We start from the raw sequence: 19,712 nt of genomic DNA on the forward strand, positions 1-19,712 counted from the left end.
GAGTCTGTAATAGTTCGAATAGCGAATGAAGACCAGAGGAGTATTTACTGTTCTCTTGATAGTCATTCGCAATTCGAGTATTCCCGAAACATTGCAGAAGATTTACACAGAGAAAACAGTTCTTGCTCGAAAGCAACTGAACAACCTGACCTTAAACTGAAGTCTACTGTTACATGGAATTTCGATTAATAGCCCACGGTGCCAAATAGGAAACAACGATTTCCGATGGGACCGGCATTTCCAGATCATCGTTCGATGATGCGGAAATGTGCTGATGGATGGTTTCATTCAAACAAATTGTAATGCACGGTACTTGCTCGTTATTAGCACGCAATTTTTTTTCGATCCCGTCCTCAGCAAAAAAAAAACGTTCAGAAAAAAAATGGTGGTCAGAAACGAAATTTCTGTTTTGAGAACCAGTAAGTTTAGTGTATAATTGCAACTAGAGTAGCTGCATAGTGGATGAGCTGGATTGCATTTAACAATGAAAATCATTAGGAATGCGTAGCAAATAACACATAATTTTGTGTTTTCGAAAAAAAAAAAAAAACTGCATTGTACATAATCAATATTTAATCGTCAATTTATGTACACAGAATAAAAACAACATTGATTCCAAACATTCCTTTCATTGACTTTAGTTTCACAAGAGATGGACTCTTATAGGCAAGAGCTGCTTTACAGGTGTTTCTGCTGCTGTGTTTCCAAACGGTATTGAAGCTGCAATAGCCAGCAAAGTGAATTACGAAACTAAACTCAATTGAAAGCTGAATTTATCAGCTCGAAATGCGTACGAATCCTTCTGCTAAAAGAGATAACAGTTCGGTCATTGAACGTATCTAGCACGACGGAGAGAAAATCCCAGATATAACAAGTACGCTTATCTAAGAAGGGCACCGTCACCAGGAAGCAAGATGTGAGGTGCCCTTTTGGTCGAATGAAAGATTTTATGCGGCACTTAAATGCGATCGAAAGTTCTCAGTGCGTTACGAGACGAAGCTATAACGATAAGCTATTGGTGTGTTTGTGCTGCTGGGCACACCACTGATCTGGTCCGATTCGTCTTTGCAAGAACGCCATGCGCGTCACTTGATAACATCTGGGAAAATTAAATATTTGCAGGATCAAATCATATTGAAATTTTCTTTGGAAGGCAGTAAAGTGATTTATTATGAAAAAATAATAAATTTCTTTTTCTTTCAGATCAAATACTACAAAAAAGTGCATTAAATGTAGTTTCTATGCTTTATGATAAGTGTTCGTCCAGTAATTATGTAACGATCTTGGAGAAGTGTAGTTGTTTATGACGATGTAGGAAAATCTAGAATACCGATTTCAGAAACTTTTACCTAACAGAAAGGTGTCTTTTCTTTGAATAATCGATAGAAGGATAACCATTATAGTTCACAAATTTTAAAATAATGATTTTTCTTAGGTTTTGGCACTCCTACTTCTCCTATTAACACCTATAGCATTAGCTAACATATCAGCAAGATGCCATTAATCCAAGTTTTACACACACAAAGCAAATATTATTTGTATTTTTCGGTTCTATGAAATTACGACCTTTAATTTCATTTAGTAATACATTAGAATTTATTTAATATTTATTAATTTTTAGTCAATAGTTTCTATTTGGCGTATAAGACGCACTTTATCTCGTTGAAAATAGGTCTGAAAAACAGGGTGCGTCCTATACGCCGATACTCAGTTTTTTTATTACTTTCATTTCTGGAAATTTTCTCTGTTCCGAGTTACGCGATTTCTTTCTTGCTTCCTTGCGGTGTGTGAGACCATTCCAGTTAGGTAGAGTTCAGTGGATGCGCATGCGCTATCATCGACGATCACAGCCGTGTTCCTGTTCGTTTAAACTTTCCAGTTATTGTCGGGACTGTTGTGAATGGGGGATAAATTTCTGTAAAATTTTTTTATTTTAAATTTTCTCTAAATTTCTTAACAAATTATGGCTGAAAACGTCGGCATTACTACGATATTGCATACGAGCTACGTGCGATTGCGTATGCTAAAGAGGCTGCAGAGAGGCATTTCGGGCCACCCCTAACTGAGAAAATTATAAGAACTTGGCGGAATCAGGAAGAGGATCTAAAAAATCTTTTTTTTTCCCTAAAAAATGTGTACAACAAAGGGGATGCGTCTTATATTCCGGCAAATACCATAATTTTATAATACAGCGTGTTTCAAAAAAACAATGACCCGATTTCAAATAATTATATTTAATAATGAAAATGCATCTAGCGGTCGTCATATCAAACTCTGGGCCAAGGCCGTTCACATGGTACAAGTCGCATTCATTTGTGCTTCGTGGTTGCAGAGATATACAATTTTCAATTCGGGACATTCTTTTTGAAACCCACTGTACTACATTAAAGAATTACAGAAGAGGTTGTTTCAGCTAATTGACGATCTCTCTCACACAGACGGTCAAGTTTCCAGATCGTCTTTTCTGTAGATATTTCCATGGAAATATCTGTATCTTTCGCCCCATGTCATTTCTACTAAATTTCCAACGACAGAAGAACAGCTCCTCGCATCCATTTATAGTTGAATTACTAACCGATCATTTATCTTCCATTTATCTTTCTCTTCAAGCCCTCCCCGTATGAAGCATTCTCCGAAGACACTCCAGCTCTTCAAAAAATTATGAAATCAACAGATTGTTTTTACCTTTCCACACACAACATAATGGGGAATAGTATTTTGTTTTCAAACGTCTAAATGATGTAATCTTGTATCGAATCTGGATGAGTTCATTTAACATTCTTTGAAATTCAGTAAGTATCGGATTTTGCGTCACATCATCCTGTACACTGTTTAAGTCACATGTGATCATATCTAAATCATATCTAATCTTAAAAATCATATCTAAATCTTAAAAATAAAGCACATTGGTATTCTAAAAAAAAAAAAAGAAGAAATAATATTCATTCTTTTTTTAATATTGGAAATAAGTTATCAGTTATTGTTGAGGAAAATGACTATATCTAATGGCGCCATCAGGATGAACTTTATATGGTGAACCCGATGCTATTTTTCCAGGATGATTACTTAAACTTAGTATGATTGTTAAGAGAGACCTCCAGCGAGTCAGGAACTCATCTAGAGAGGCTATGCTAATCGGACCGGCTATCATTCCTGTTCTTCAATTCATTAACTCTCCTTGCCCACACAATATCCACCAACAATTAATTCCAATCAATCCTGATGGTATATCCTGATGATATAAGTCTGAAAACTTACGAAAGTTGTAGGGTTATATTTTATTAAACTCGTTAGTTATCTTAAAACATGTGATCTGAATACCGGAAACTACAAAATTGCTAAACAACAGAAATTTAGGCATTCAAATTCCTCCTTTCTTTCTTACCCACAGATGGCACCGATACGCTATGTCTGGCGACATTTCGCGCGTGGGTCAGATATAAAATAAATAAATAAAAATACTTATTTAGGAATCAACAAAATAAGTAACTTCGTCTTACAACAAGAATAAATAATATGCTAATTAAGTTGAAATATTATAGGACTTGAAAAATCAGACATCTAGAACGCAATATGCCAGCCGTTAGTGTAGTAGAAGAGCGTGTATGGGTATTTACAGAGTAAAAGACAATGCATGAAAAATTAGCAATCTGAGACTGATATTGGATTAATTTGGAGCAAAAGAGCAATAACTTGAGATGTAAACACCATTTAAACTCCAGAAAACGGACTGTTAAGGTTCTACATTGTACTGTAATATCTTCTCGATTTCTAAACATTTCGTACAAGACATGATATAAAGAGAATAGAAACAGTCATATTAGATCCTGGCAGATCTCAAAATCATGGCTTAGAAATCGAAAAGATATTACAGTCCAAAGTCAGTAAAAAAAAAAAAAAGGAACCCATACAGTGACGATGGTGGCAGCACTTTTTAATTCTGCTACATTAGCTTGGCCTAGTTTGTTGAGTGGGAGAGAAGCATGTTACGGTAGCAACTGTATATTTCCAAGATGACAGTTATGTAGCTCGGCCATGTTGAAGTACGAAACAATACACTACGTTATAGGCAAGTAACAGACAGCTGACCTATAAATAATGGCCTAGCATCACCCAGAAGATTTTCATCCGTACTTGATTACTTTTTTTAAATAAGATTAGTTTGGTGAAAGGGCTTTTACTTATTTGCCGTAGGAATAACCTTCTTCTTAAAAGAACCAAAAAATGAAACGAAAGAAACATGTGAAAGAATGATAGAATCATCGATCATATTTTCAACATCACTTACATGATAATTTCTCAACCGTAAACACCATTTGCAGCCAATATTCTGTTTTATTTCTAACCAAAGATTTTTTTTTGTGATTATGGTCGAAATTATTTGGTTTGTCTAAGCTTAATAGAGTTTTCCTTATCTCTTATGCCAGAAAGCATAATTATTATCGGACAAAGGGATAGAAGTAGAAATATGGAAAGAAATAATTGTTAATTTTTATATGTACATAAAAATAAATAAACATTTTTTCATAAAATGCTAGAATAGCACCGTTCGCATTTTGTGAAATAATGTTTGGCTGCCGTTTCCGATTTGCTATGTAATTTTTCAGGGAAGGTTTTATTATGCTTCGCAGTATCTGATAAACAGAAGGGACAGGATATGGATACAGAAATCCAAGGCCAGGAAACAGTTGCATATGTTTTTTTCTATGTGAGCAACACCTGAAAGATGGAAACTAGTAGCACCTTATCAGATAAGCTAGCCCACCGTACTCAAGAGACTAAACATAAGGTATCAAGTTCACAACACTTCATAGGGGGAGTTCAAATAGAGATTTTTATTATTCCCATTAAAGCACATGAAATAACGCATCGTTTCCCCGAATGCACAATTTCATCACTTCGCTCTATTAATGAGATTTACAGAATTAAAAAAAAAAAAGAAATCCTTGCGCTAGCATATTATTAAAATACGCCAAACGTTTGTTTGGATAGAAATGATGCAAAGTATTCTATCGTGATTTACTGAAATATCGACTTGTTCTACCAGTAACAGCATGGTTTAAGTAAAATTCATCCGTTTCCCCCAATTAAATTAGCTTATTGTTTTATATTTTTCATATTGTTAAAATTTATAAACATTCATTCAACTTGAATGACTTATCAAGGCCGTTGGATGTTATCCTTTATGTGCTTGTCAGAATTACTTTCGTTGCCAGTGTTCTGTTTTTAGAATTGTGCGAACGATGGGTAGGGAACTATTAATGGCTCCCCAGACATCGTTATAGTATACTTGTAAAATGGTGTGACAGAGAATTGTGCACGCGAAATGAATTCCATATTGATTATTTTTTTTATTGAAATGCGAAATAACTAAGCAGCAACATGTAACTAACTCAATTTGTAAGACATCACAAAAACAAAATCTTTTGACTGGCTTAACATCTTACTCGTACTCTATTTAATAGCGAGGGGGAGGTAATCAAATATAACCAAGACTGCGAAAGCGAATACCGGAGAATTGTGCTTATTTCTCTCGAAATGTATACAGCAAATTAGAATTTCGATCTACGGCTGACTCCCAGGAGGCCGGAGATCAATTTTAAGTCTGAATTAATGGAAGTAATCTGTTTGTTCCATCAGTGAGAATCCTGACGTGGCACGGCTATAAATAGTAACGTTTTAAGACACGCAATGCAGGGAGCGGTCAAGCGTTATCTTTATTCTTCCTAATTTCACCAACCATTTCTATTTTTGTCTTCTCCCTAGATGGCGGCGGTGACGTCAACGGCAGCCTGTGCCCCAATCACATCGCACAACACTGGAGGTTCCATGCCGGAGCTAGCCAAGGACGCACAGCCTGCCGAACAACGCAAAGAGGAAAAGCATCATAGCTTGGCCGAGAAACTCCATGGACTGACGGAGAAATTACATAACCTTGGACATCATCGTAGTGATAGCGATAGCGGATCAAGGGGTAGGGCAGGTAGGCTCAATTAAAATACTGCTTGTTTATGTGTGTGTGCGCGCGCACAGGAGAGATAAAAACAACATCCTATTAACAGAGCTTCGCGTATATTGATACAAAAGCCATTGGGGAACGAATAAATTGCTAGAGGTCACTTGCACACATCTAATTGTTTATGATTTATCCAAACAGCTGATTTTCAGTTTCTTTTCACTGCGATTTCTCACTTGTTGCATTTCCATAATTATAGTAAGCTAAATTCCATTGCCTTCTCTGTATAACTAAATGCCACTTTCTAACTTATCACAGGAATATTACGTGAATTAAACTGAAAACCATCTTTTATTCAAAAGGAGTTTATCTAGATTGTATTCTCATGTCCCTTAGCAGTCATAAAGTACCATTTGCTGATGCTCCAGATGTTTGGAAATCTTAGACGAGAAGTCTACGTGTAACAACTTTCTTTTATTAATAAAGGTTTATTTTGGAAACTGGGATATTTCGTGACTCGTGGAATTCTGCCGAAAACAAATAGAAATAGTTAGTATATTCGGTAACAGGACCAACTATCCCCATTAAAAAGCCACAAGGAAACGATCAGCCCGAAATTTCTCTATTCATAATTTAAAAAAATTAAACCGATAGATAAGTATGAAAAAAATAGGCAACAGAAAGAGTATGCATGGTGTTCAGAATTAATCTGATAAAGAAATAAAAAAAAGAAGCTGGAATGAAATATGCAAGAAAAACATTGAATAAAATAAATGCAACCACCCTTTTTCATTATCCAAAGGGAACACGCAGAATTCACTTGGTAATTGGTCATTTCCTGACTTTTGGGTGACAATTGCAGCCGTCTCGTGTACATAACCCTAATTAATACGATTGTTGTCTGAAAGAATTCTACGGTCGATTTTTCTAAGGTGCAGGTTAAAATCTGAGTTCCTTGGGACCCCCCCCCTCTCTCTCTCTCTCTCACACACACACACACACACACACACACACACACACACACACACACACACACACACGTGATTCCAACTGACTAACTCGGAAACTGGCTGAAAAAGTGCTTAGGAAACCTTTCTGTAGTTGGCAACTACGATCTGTACTTCCCTTTTGCATGGCGACCTAGCCTTAGCAAAGCAGTGTCATCACAGTCTCCTTAGACGAGAGAGACAGAGATATGGGGGTGTGGGGAGATCGGGCAAGATATTTCACAATTTTAACCTACCAGATGGACACTCGGTTACCTTCACTTCTGAACACGGGAGAAAGAAAAATCCAAGTTCACTTCGATTCAGAGTTTAACAATCCAAATAACTTGATGGGCCTCATCTTAATCAGGATATCTTAGGGTTACAAATGTTTCCTCTGTCCTGTACCGTCCTCCATTTTTACCGACCAATTTGAAAAGTGAATCTTCCCACTTTTTAAAGGACCTCGCTAGACCTTATTTTGATATGTATATAGGGGATTTTAATTTTATTTTTATATAGGTACCACCCAGGAAAGTTTGCTAAATTTCATACTGTGAGTATCGTGGGTAAGCCGCTAGGTTAAATCTGATTATTATCATATAGGTATCTTCCTGGAGTCAGAGAACTCCTCGCGTTAGACCCACCCTAATATTTATACATACTTATCATATCTCTCCTTAAACTCATTTACGGGTCGGGGCACTCAACTAATAATGAAAATCCACTCCCCAAGTAAAAAAAATCTAGTCTGCGCTCTTACACAAGTTCGCTTAGTGCTCTATGCATCCATCACGTATCGAAAAACTTCTTTTGCTAAAGTTTCTGTCATGTCCCCCACTTTTCCTCCTATCAACTAAACTTTTCAATCACAGCCTTCAATTTATCCTCAAAGGGAGCATTCCACAGACGTCACCAGTTTGGTTACTGATTCGTCTCCGGATCTTCTGATCTCTCAAAAACACAGATGACGAAATCTGTGCACATTATTAAAGATAGGTCTAATCATAGCCTTATAAAAAGAGATAATAGTCTCTAAATCAAGCTCTATAGACTAAATAATAATATACTTTGGCAAGCTATTTCAGGTTTCCCAGTAAGTAAGTTTGTGGTGTCGTACCAACCAGCTTAAGTGGATACGAATTCCACTGACTTGTTGGTTGGAAAGCGAGGACACTCTGCTCGACCAGCGAAGCCAACGATCCCGTCCGTTACCCGTACTATCTGTCTTTTATCTTAACAGTTGGTGCAGTATCCTTCCCAGAATGTTTCCCTACTGCTGCATTTTACAGATTATTTCTCATTTCTGTATTACTCTGTCTTGATTGCTCTTATTTTAAGATTTACATTGCAGGCTATATAGGCTAGTATTGAAGAATGTAAGAGTACAGAAATCTTATTAGATTTTATTAGGATATTGATTGACGGTAGTTTGGTAATGTGCTGTGTGTATTTTCACTTTTATTACGAGATCACGTTTGCCCAGATATTTCACAGAAAACTTTTCGGGAATCCTCTCGTATTTGAAAGGTTCTAGATTGAATTTTCTTTTCATCTGATTTTTGCAGCCTGGAGTTGTCGTGAATTGTTCTGAAACGCTCGTTGAAACTGTCATCCTTCTAAAAAAAAAAAAAAAAAACTAATTCCATGAAGAATTCCAAAACACCTATCGTTTTATCATTTATTATACACAAGGTTTGTTTGTTATTATTAATGGATATGATGTAATACTTCCGTGAAATCTTAACCCAGTTTGGCTTCCCATGACATCAGTAAGTTCTGTTTACAAGTAGAACTGGTTGGTATCTTTTAGCTTCATTAGTGAGAAAGGAGTCAGAGGATACGCACACTGCTATTTTCAGGCGTTCTGATTTAATCCGGCTGATTCCACAAATTTTCTTTTGAATTGAAAAAGAAAACGAAATAAATAATAATTCAGTGCACTGCACATTAGTCAAAAGCCTAATGTCCCATTGAAATACTACTGTCTGTATCTACATTATTATATACAATAAATTCGAAGGTGTTTTGGTCAATCTTATTGTCAGTGACATCTCTCATTAACCGAATTTAATACTGAAGAGCAGGAAAAAATTAGTAGGGAAAACTAGCGATAACTCTCTTTTCTACTCGCTACATTTTGCAACGTGGAGGATCAGGTTTTAATGTTGTAATGGAAATATTTAGTTCTGATCACTCCTGCGCAACGATATTTTAAATCTAAGTTGGCAACTTAAGACTAGTCTTATAACTTTAATCTCCACATTTGCGATTTGTATTTCTCACACCAAAATACTGTAGTTTTTAGACTAAAAAAATAGAGCACTGGCCTCCTTTTCTGTGGATATGCATCTCCCATACGAATACGAAAGAAAGAATTTGCTGTTTGGAGATTTGGTACAATCGCTTTTCTTAATGAATATTTTCTTTCCTTAGCCTCACTATATCATCATTCAGGCACAGGATAACGTAAGTTGTCGATTTCTTTTGTCTGCTACTACATGCTAAATATGAAATAATCCCCATATTCACCAGTTAGCTGTTTGTGCGAGCATAATTTTCACCATTTGAGGTTTCATTTGTCGATCTCAGTTTGCAAAATTTAAGTGTAAACATTAACTACATCTAACACACTTTTATAGTGTTAGGGATTATATGTTAAAGGAAACTGTAAAGATTGTTAGATAATTGATACATGATATCCAAATTATCCAAACTTTTTTGAAAAACGATCTGCACATAAAAATAATCAAAACAATGAAAGAAATAGTTCAGAACATGTATAGAAATGATTCGAGGTAAGCCTAAATATTGTGCAATAATATTCTTGTATAATGGTAGCATCGAATATCTTAACAATTGGATCTAAAGTCATTTCTGGTTAATCCCATGCTTATTTATTCATAGTCATATCATTTGCCACAAAAACGCTTAATTTAAAACAAAAATTTGAGATGACAAAGTTTCGTTTTTTTTCCTCCAAAAAAAAAAAGTAATCCATCTGTTTTTCTTGTCTTCACCATTGGAAGAATGTGAACGCCTCCCAAATTCGCAGTGATAGGAAAAAAATAAATATTCAAATCCCGCCATAAACAAAAACTTTTGTAAATTCAGTTAAGTTGAGCAGTTGAGAATATTACGAAATCCATAAGTAGCTCATCAACGTTTCGTATCCTTGTCGAACGAATCCAAACTGAACCACTTTTGTTAACAGACTGAATTTCCCGCTGCACACCATTATTAGAAATGGCGCGCAGCAAGATGAATAGTCCAAGATCGGTAAAGTCCGTGATAATCCTCAACTAATTTTTCTAAAATCCGATTGTAGTCATTCTAATTGTCCAGTGCAATGTTTCAATCCCCATTATATTATATCACTATTTCTCCTTTAATAATTAAGGAATGCGCTAAACACTGGCATTAGACTGCTAGAAGATGGCTTCTGGTTTTCATATAGAAAAGCCTTCGGCTTAGCAATATTTCATCTTCAACTAACCGAACATTTTATGGCTTTCCTGACATTTACTACAAATATATTGAGTACATTATGGGCGTCTTTTCATCGAAGCAGTCTTTCTTAATCTCATAAAATGTTTAGCTCAGTGATTATAGCGTCCTTATATATAATTCTTTTCATATTGTATAGCTAATCATTTTGACAATACTTGGTGAGGTTTTTTAAGAGTTCATTCGCTAACTGGAGGATCACGGGTTTTCAGTCGTATAAGGTTAGTGAAAATATGTATTTTTGTTCGAGAGGAAATCAGTTTCTTATTTGTTTATTGTTTCTTTATTTTTTTTAGGTTTAGTTAACGTTCGTTTAATAGTTGATTTTAAACTGGTAAAATTAGGCATGTGGTTCTACCACTATGTTTTTAAGTACTTAGAAATAAAATCCATGCTATAAATAGTGCAGTTTTAGCATTCTTTGTTTTGTCACATTTCATTAAATTTTTTGTTTATTTTTACCAAATTTCAGACCTTTAGATAATATATAGGCTGATCAAAATTATAGTTCTCTGTTAAGGTCTTCTGGAGCGCCACCCAGTGAGTGATCCAAATGCTGCGAAACTTTGTCCAATGTAGATGTAGTAATTTTTCTCTGTGTAAGAAAACGAAAAGCGACACAAGCACGAATTACATTTTTATTCACTATTATTATGCATTCACGGGTTGTACTGTTCAATGTGTTGCCTTTCCCGGTATGATACAAACGGCAGAACGCAACTGGTCGAGACTAATGTTGGGCACATGCTACGTTATGTTGTCTTTCAGCGAAGCAAGTTATCAAGATGGTTCTGATAAACCCCGTTTTTGAGAAGTTCTCAGGACCAGACGTCGAAGGGGGTCAGATCAAGCGAACGAGGGGAGCCATTCAGGTGGGAAACGCACGGCTGATTACTCTGGCTTCCGTGAAATGTTCTTTAAGAACCTCCTGTACGGATCGGCCGATTTGTGGAGGGGGCCGCCATCCTGCATGAAAATAACTGAATCCGTGCACAGACGTTGCTGTACCTATGGCACAACAAAAATTGTTTGACACATCGCAGTACCTCTGCAGTAACTGAGCATGTCACACGACCTAATTGGCGAATGTCCTCGAAGAAGAATGGTCCAATGATAAACGAAGTTTATAAACCCGCAACAGACAGTAACTTTGAGGGAATGCAGAGAAATTTGTTGGCGTGCATGCGAGTTTTGCGTGGCCCATACCCCAAAACTGTGGGTATTCACGGCTCTGTTCAGGTGAAAGAGAGCATCATCTCTTCACAAAACTATCTACAGCTATGCAGCATCCACCTTCACTCGAGCAAGGAATATTAAAGCGAATGTCAGTCGAGTTCCAAAGTTCTGCAGTCGCAACTCCTGTGTCAGGGTTATCTTGAATGGGTAAAATGCAGAATCTTCCATAGCATTTTCCAGACAGTTGCATAAGACACTCATGTGGCTTGATATAGTACCTACACTGCGGGAACAAACGGTGTTATTCATGGTCTCCTCCACAATTGCCGTAGCAACTTAGTAGATGGTAGGCACTTCTGACCAGATCAAGATAAGAAATCGTCACGTGATTGGTTGTTTATTTGATGGCGTCATTGTGTGTGACGTCACGAGTTTGTAATGTTTGGAATTTCCTGGGGACATGTGTCAGTGACGTCAGTTCTTGTGTTTTGGTTCGCGTATGGAATTATGGGTGTTGGTAGAGATAAGGATTCGTGTTGTGATTGGTGGGACACTTCTGACCAGATCAAGATAAGATAAGGGATCGTGTCGTGAATATTTGTTGTTATCAGATGAAGATAAGTGACGTCATTTGTTAGTTGTAAATAAGTGACGTTATTGTTTTGAATGGAAAGGAAGATATATTAGCGGATAAGGAATCATGTGCTGATTGGTGGGACACTTTTAACCAGATCAAGATAAGATAAGGAATCGTAACGTGGATGTGTGTTATTATAGAGTTTGGAATTTCACTGGGCCCTCGTCTGTCAGGGACATCCCGTGGTGTGTTTGTTTGCTTATTGAATTGTGGGCGTATTTAGAGAGAAGAATCGTTACGTTATGTGTTTGGAAATTTCTGGGGAACATAAGTCTCTCTGTGATATCACATGGTGTTTTGGTTTGCCTACGGAATTGTGGACGATCTTTTTGAGATAAGATATCTTGGAATTTTCCCAGGGTGAGGCACATCCGTCATTGTTGTCGTGTTTTGTCTTTAGTTGTCTACAGATGGCTGTACTAATTTTCCAATACAGTTTGGGGTATTCCTTTCCTGTTAAAGGGTGGGAATTTTTAGAGTAAGTTGTGATGGCGGAAGTGTTTTCGATTTTCTGAATTTAATTATATGCTGAAGTCCCCCCCTACACACACATTAGACATGGAAAGTCGCTAATGTATCCATGTTGATACTCTAATATGTACCCTATGATTATTCTTTTGAAAAAAAAAACTATTCAGTATTAGAATTATGCTTACCAAAACATATGAGCAGTGATTATTAAAATTACAATTATCAACTGTTATGTTTAAGTTTAAAAAAAAATTTCCAATGCATTTTGGGGTATTTCTTTCCTGTTAAGGAGTGGGAATTCTTAGAGTAGATTCGTGATGGCGGCTGTGTTTAGGCTTTTCTGAATAATTTAATTATATGCTGGTGTCCCCCAAATATACACTTTTTTTTGCTCTGATGTTATCACTATCAGTTGGAGGTGACATCACTAAAAGATTATTGGCAAATGACAACCTCTTTTCGAATTGACGTTATCTTGTTTACTAATGTTTGGGTCATGGCTTTTTCCCCCTTAGTTTACATGAAGAGAAAAACCAAACGGTATTTTAAAAAATAAATAAAAAATAAAAGGAGACTTAAAAGCTTACAATAACTTTTTTGCATGTAGTCTAGAAATTCTAATGATAATTTAAATTTACTTAGTTTTTCCAGAATGATTCTTCTTAATGCAAATAGATATTCCAAAATAGTTGAATTTTTATCCACATCACAACACACAAAAACACAATCTTGAAAGAATGAAATTTCTGTAATAACCTGAAAAACTATTTGACTTTTGTTCCTTAGATTTTCTGTCTGTTTGATATACCATTAATTCCTTAGCATTGGGTCATACTATGTTTTTATTCCCAAGGTGGTGATAGTAACCTCAAACTGTCTTTTCCTGAATAATATATCTGCCAGTGATCGGTAAACGCTCACACAGAACAATATTTCTGTAAATAACCAGAAAATATAGTTGACTACATCGTTTAGATTTCCACCCGTTTGGTTCCGTTCGTTTTCTTGGAGATGACTCATTTCCGGTTTAGTTTTTGACTTCTATCACACTATGGAACTGTTTGTATTAATCATATCCTGTCATATAAGAGTTGCGGTATTGTTCAAAAGATATAATTTTCCCAAGGTTGGATGTTTCTCAAATACGTACACATGACTAAGTGATTAGCATTCACATGATTGTGATGACACATATCTTAAAATTATTCATCCCTGATTAAAGATTTTATACACTTATTGTTTTCAAGTAGATGGCTTGTTTTGTTTATATTTTGTGTAGCTAGGAAACTGGAATTTATTTCAAATGAATATTAACTCTGCAATATATATGCTTTGTTAATTTCTCTGTTACCTTTTATTTGACTGTGATATTATTAACAAATTGTATTTACTGAATCTAACATACAGAAATTAAATATAAAGTGAAAAAGGAGTATTTTGTTTTTCTTATTCTTCTGATTTCACATTTGCGCTTATGTTCATAGTGTATGATTTCTCACTGGTGCTTATGTATAATTCACGTGATTTTTCTCCTTGGGACGTTTCAAAACAAGTTGAACTATGGTTTTTACATAGTTCAATTATGTAAAACTCATTTCCGTTAGTCCCAATTGACTGTTGTCCTCTTAGCCCGAGATTTATTTCACAGTAGGGATATATATATATTTAAACACAATTATTATATTAGATATTCTCTCCAATACAAATAAATAATTATTCTTATTTCAAATGAAAATTAGCTCAGAAAGAAAGAAAAAAAAAGTTTTCCCTCAAATAAATATTTATGATCGCAGCAAACAAGAAATTCATCAGCTTTTTCAAAGTTTTCAAATTAATGCAAATATTGTTTTCATCATTTGGTATCATTTAAATGAAGAACGCGTCTGGCTATTAAGTTCTTTAATGTTTTTTTGATTTTTCCCTTCCAATGGCGACTATTTATTCATATATGCATGTTGATTCACTTGTTATCTGCATGCTACGATACTTTATTGTTTTTTTTCACTTTTCAGGTGAAATATTCTCCACTAAAATTCTGCCTATTAATTTAATACCCTTTTCCTTTTGCTTCCAAGAGTTGACACAGTTTCACTGAGTGGATTTTCAAAAAAAAAAAAAGTCTGGTTAGTTTGTGGCATGAAATTTCACAAGGGAAAAAATGTTATGGTCTTGCTTAAATGTGTATAACACATCAACGACATCCAATTTGTTCATTTAAATTTACACATATTATTTGAATGAAATATTATTTACAAATTGTATTTACTGAATCTAACATACAGAAAATAAAGTGAAAAATACAATCTATTTTCTGTTTCTTAATATTCTTATTGTTTAATTGCACTGTTGTTCAAAGGTTCTTCCCATCATGTGGTTTTTGACAATGTGACTCTCATCTGAAAGACAGTTTGAGGTTACAATCACCACCTTGGGAATAAAAACATAGTATGACCCAATGCCAAGGAATTAATGGTGTACCAAACGGACTGAAAATCTAAGGAACAAAAGTCAAATAGTTTTTCAGGTTATTACAGAAATTTTTTTCTTTCAACATTGTGTTTTTATGTGTTGTGATGTGGATAAAAATTCAACTATTTTGGAATATCTATTTGCATTAAGAAGAATCATTCTGGAAAGACTGTAAGTAAATTTAAATTATCATTAGAATTTCTAGACTACATGCAAAAAAAGTTATTGTAAGCTTTTAAGTCTCCGTTTATTTTTAATTTATTTTTTAAAATACCGTTTGGTTTTTCTCTTCATGTAAACTAAGGGAAAAAAACCCATGACCCAAACATTAGTAAACACGATAACGTCAATTCGAAAAGAGGTTGTCATTTGCCAATCATCTTTTAGTGATGTCACCTCCAACTGATAGTGATAACATCAGAGCAAAAAAAGTGTATGTTTGAGGGACACCAGCATATAATTAAATTATTCAGAAAAGCCTAAACACAGCCGCCATCACGAATCTACTCTAAGAATTCCCACCCCTTAACAGGAAAGAAATACCCCAAAATGCATTGGAAATTTTTTTAAACTTAAACATAACAGTTGATAATTGTAATTTTAATAATCACTGCTCATATGTTTTGGTAAGCATAATTCTAATACTGAATAGTTTTTTTCAGAAGAATAATCATAGGATACATATTAGAGTATGAACATGGATACATTAGCAACTTTCCGTGTGTGTGTGTGTGTGTGTGTGTGTGAGTGAGGGAGGGAGGGAGGGACTCCAGCATATAATTAAATTCAGAAAATCATAAACACTGCCGCCATCACAACTTACTCTAAGAATTCCCACCCTTTAACAGGAAAGGAATACCCCAAACTCTATTGGAAAATTAGTACAGCCATATGTAGACAACCAAAGACAAAACATGACAAAAGTGACGGATGTGTGTCACCCTGGGAAAATTCCAAGATATCTTATCTCAAAAAGATCGTCCACAATTTCGTAGGCAAACCAAAACACCATGTGATATCACAGAGAGACTTATGTTCCCCAGAAATTTCCAAACACATAACGTCACGATTCTTCTATCTAAATACGCCCACAATTCAATAAGCGAACCAAACACACCACGTGATGTCCGTGACAGACGCGGTCCCCCCAGGGAAATTCCAAACTCTATAATAATTCGCATCACATCACAATTCCTTATCTTGATCTGGTTAAAAGTGTCCCACAAATCACGACAAGATTCTTTTTCTACTAATATATCTTCCTTTCCATTCAAAAAAATAACGTCACTTATTTACAACTAACAAATGACGTCACTTATCTTCATCTGATAACAACAATCATTCACGACACGATCCCTTATCTTATCTTGATCTGGTCAGAAGTGGCCCACCAATCACAACACGAATCCTTATCTCTACCATAACCCATAATTTCATACGCAAACCAAAACACAAGAACTGACGTCACTGACACATTCCCCCAGGAAATTCCAAACATTACAAACTCGTGACCTAACACACAATGACGCCATCAAATAAACAACCAATTACGTCACGATTCCTTCTCTTGATCTGGTTAAAAGTGCCTACCATGCTACTCAACTTCATTTACTTGTGACACTGCAGCCGACACACGGTTTGGGAAGCTCTGGTTTAGGCAGTAAAGCTTCACGAGCAATGCTCCTTGAGGCGATATATTAATGCCATTACTGTTGACGGAATTAACCCAGAATGAAGGAAAAAGTCCTGTGTCCATCTTTTTAAACCCTCATGACACTTGCCGAGTTGCGTGATATGCAAATTCCACGCGTTTGGTATTTATAACAGCCTGTTGTGATGATGAATATTGAACTACTTTTTTTATCTCAAATATTGCTTACCATTACGCGCAAAGTATTACTGAAAAGTTTAGCAGCATTTGGGTTGCTGAGTGGCGCTCCACAAGGCCTTAAACATTGATACTTTAATGTTGATTACCTTGTAATTAAATGATTGCTTGTTAACTAGGAACTTCAAATTGCTGTATTATATTTGTTAAAATTGATTGTAATCGGATTTTTAAAAAGAGGTTTCTCATAGTTATCTCATTTGAATTTTCGCATTTATTTTATTCCTAATTCTGAACAAATTATACAAACTAATATGCAAATTCTTAACTAATGCCAATTATTTCTAAAATCAGCGCAAATGATGGTATGTATATGTTTAAATTAATGTATATCAAACATCAAGTCCAGAGTAGGAATATATCTGGCAATTAATACACGTAAACAATCATATTTAATACAAAATGGCATATTTTGCAAGTGCACTCGAAGGCTAAAACTACTTACTTTTGCTAGGATTATTGTCATTGAATCGGACTGCAAAGGTCTTCTGCGAGAGATTATACTAGCAGATTTATAGAATCACAGAAAAACATAATTCATATCGTTCTCCTTCCCGACAAATTGGCTTTCTAATCATATCAAACGAGATCGTTCGCATGTGAGAAGTTATGAAATACGAGCTCCTTGGATTAGGAAATATATTTGACTTCATTAATAACGCCGAACTGGATACGAAGCCTTTCAGCTTAATATATTTTTCAAAATTGCATTAATGTTTGTTTTGCATTTTAACCATAATAGAATATCCCATGCATGTAGCATCTGGTACACGAGTTTATTAATATTTAATATATTCCATTAATTCGTAACTTGACATACTTTGTAATTCGTTGCGATTCCAGTGATGTTGTTTGAAACTTCTCGCGAAATCTGCTGTTTTTAATTGAACTTGAACGGAATTTAATTAAATTTCTGCATCATAAATGAATGAACTTTATATTTCATAAAAATAAATAAATATTAAGATTAAAATATATCGATATGTTGTGCAGTTTACATTAAGCGATGCATAAAGTTCATCCGCATCTCTATGCCTAATAATGAATTCGTACGGTACTTAATTTGCTTACTATTTTTCGCTAACAAAAATTGGTGGCAGGTATTTAAATACGAGAAAATGGATGAAATATTTAATCCTTACATTTTATCAAGGATTCAGTAGATCGAACAGCGGTTAAACAAGGACGTAATAGTCCATTTGACAAAAAATATAAATTTCAGAGAAGAGTAATAAGTAATAATGTCCACGTGCAAAATGAAGGAAGCATCCAACAACTGTAACTATGCACTTCATTACTTCTCCCTAGGTAGCGCTTCCATCCACCCTCTGGTAACGGTGACTCAAAACTACTCGGATCAGAAGTCCACGGACTCTTCTCCCAGTCATAGCCAGGTGTCTCGTAATTCTTCAAGGAAATCCAACAGTTCCGTTTTAGTGCACAACAGTAAGCGAAATTCCTGTCTGTCTCCATTGTCTTGTTATAGTGTATTTGTTAATAACATCCATTAATAGCCTATCTGTGGTTTTCTTCCTTTCTGTTGTTTCTCTCCTTCTTTCCTATGCTATCTGAACGTGGCTCTGCTAAATGCGAAGAAATAATCCTTCCAACTATTTGTTACCATTCACAGGAAGTCAGTTTCAAAACGGAAGTTCAAGTATAATTTGTGGTCGTAGTGTTGATTAGTGAGTAGAATGCATTGAAATCCGTCTTTAGATGATAGTCTGACACACATTGGAGTTCTAAATCCTTCCTCGTTTCATCTGTTATTACACGTGTTGTGGACTATCTATTAATAATTCTGTTTAATGAGCATACGTCAGCCGAGTGCAGTTTGCATCCAATTAATCACCTTTATTGTCTTGCGCCACTACGTGTATATATTTTAAGTTGAGATTGCAGTTTCGCAGGGGCTATCAGCAAAATGCTGAAATTTTATTATATATAATCACTGAAGAACTACTGTATATACGAAACGCCCTAACGTAGTTTACAGTTTGGTATATAAAATCCTGCCGATAGTAATTAGGAAAAATTGGGTAATTAATATTTCCGTTTTATTTTCATCTGAGCTGTAACATATCACTGAAGCACTGGAGACAGAACACAAAAGAAACGCCACGTCATTATCTCAAAAGATTTTTCTTTTAATTTTGCCACTGAGAAACGCCACATGGTAACTAATAGAAGATTCTAATGCTTTCTCACTTTGGTGAGAAAGTGTTAATACAATGTTTAGTCATTCCGTATTGAGTGACTGATATTTTCACTTCACGAGCTGCCGATGCTTGCAGTGGCATAAGCGTGCCTGCTTGAGGGTTTTCATTTCAAACGTGATTGGCTGACTTGCCAAATGAGCGTAAATATCAATGCATATCAGCCCAGTATTCAGTACGTGCTTATTAATTATAACTGATTCTTCGAGACAACCTGCCAACTTCTTTCATTACATAAATTCTTTACTAAGAGTTCATAAAATTGAACAGTGGAGCATCCCACACCAGCTGTTGACCTGTTAGTCTGACACCAATCACTTCTCACTTAACAGATAAAGATAAAAATCATAGTCTTCATCATAACGACTATCATTTCTACTCTTATCCCGTATTCCCTGAGATATGG

General features: G+C 35.4%; 1 protein-coding gene and 1 long non-coding RNA gene across 8 annotated transcripts in view; one reads left to right on the forward strand and one right to left on the reverse strand.

The window, feature by feature from the left end:
* The window catches only part of Dgk (diacyl glycerol kinase 1), a 419,112-nt gene that overhangs the window by 299,884 nt on the left and 99,516 nt on the right, over positions 1-19,712 (forward strand). For 5 of the 7 annotated variants that reach the window (XM_090405486.1, XM_090405489.1, XM_090405485.1 and 2 more), the window contains 2 exons: positions 5,767-5,983; positions 18,399-18,536. In XM_090405486.1, coding sequence (XP_090261612.1) covers positions 5,767-5,983; positions 18,399-18,536 — 355 coding nt within the window. The remainder of the gene's footprint in view (positions 1-5,766; positions 5,984-18,398; positions 18,537-19,712) is intronic. The other 2 variants (XM_090405491.1, XM_090405492.1) reach the window with 1 other exon arrangement.
* LOC150098952 (uncharacterized) overlaps positions 1-19,712 on the reverse strand; it is a 225,713-nt gene that overhangs the window by 4,633 nt on the left and 201,368 nt on the right. The window lies entirely within an intron of this gene.

This window comes from Typopeltis vanoorti, chromosome 15 (genome assembly GCF_054136105.1).
Source record: "Typopeltis vanoorti isolate ZY-2024b chromosome 15, IOZ_Tvanoo_1.0, whole genome shotgun sequence".
Taxonomy (NCBI): domain Eukaryota; kingdom Metazoa; phylum Arthropoda; class Arachnida; order Uropygi; family Thelyphonidae; genus Typopeltis; species Typopeltis vanoorti.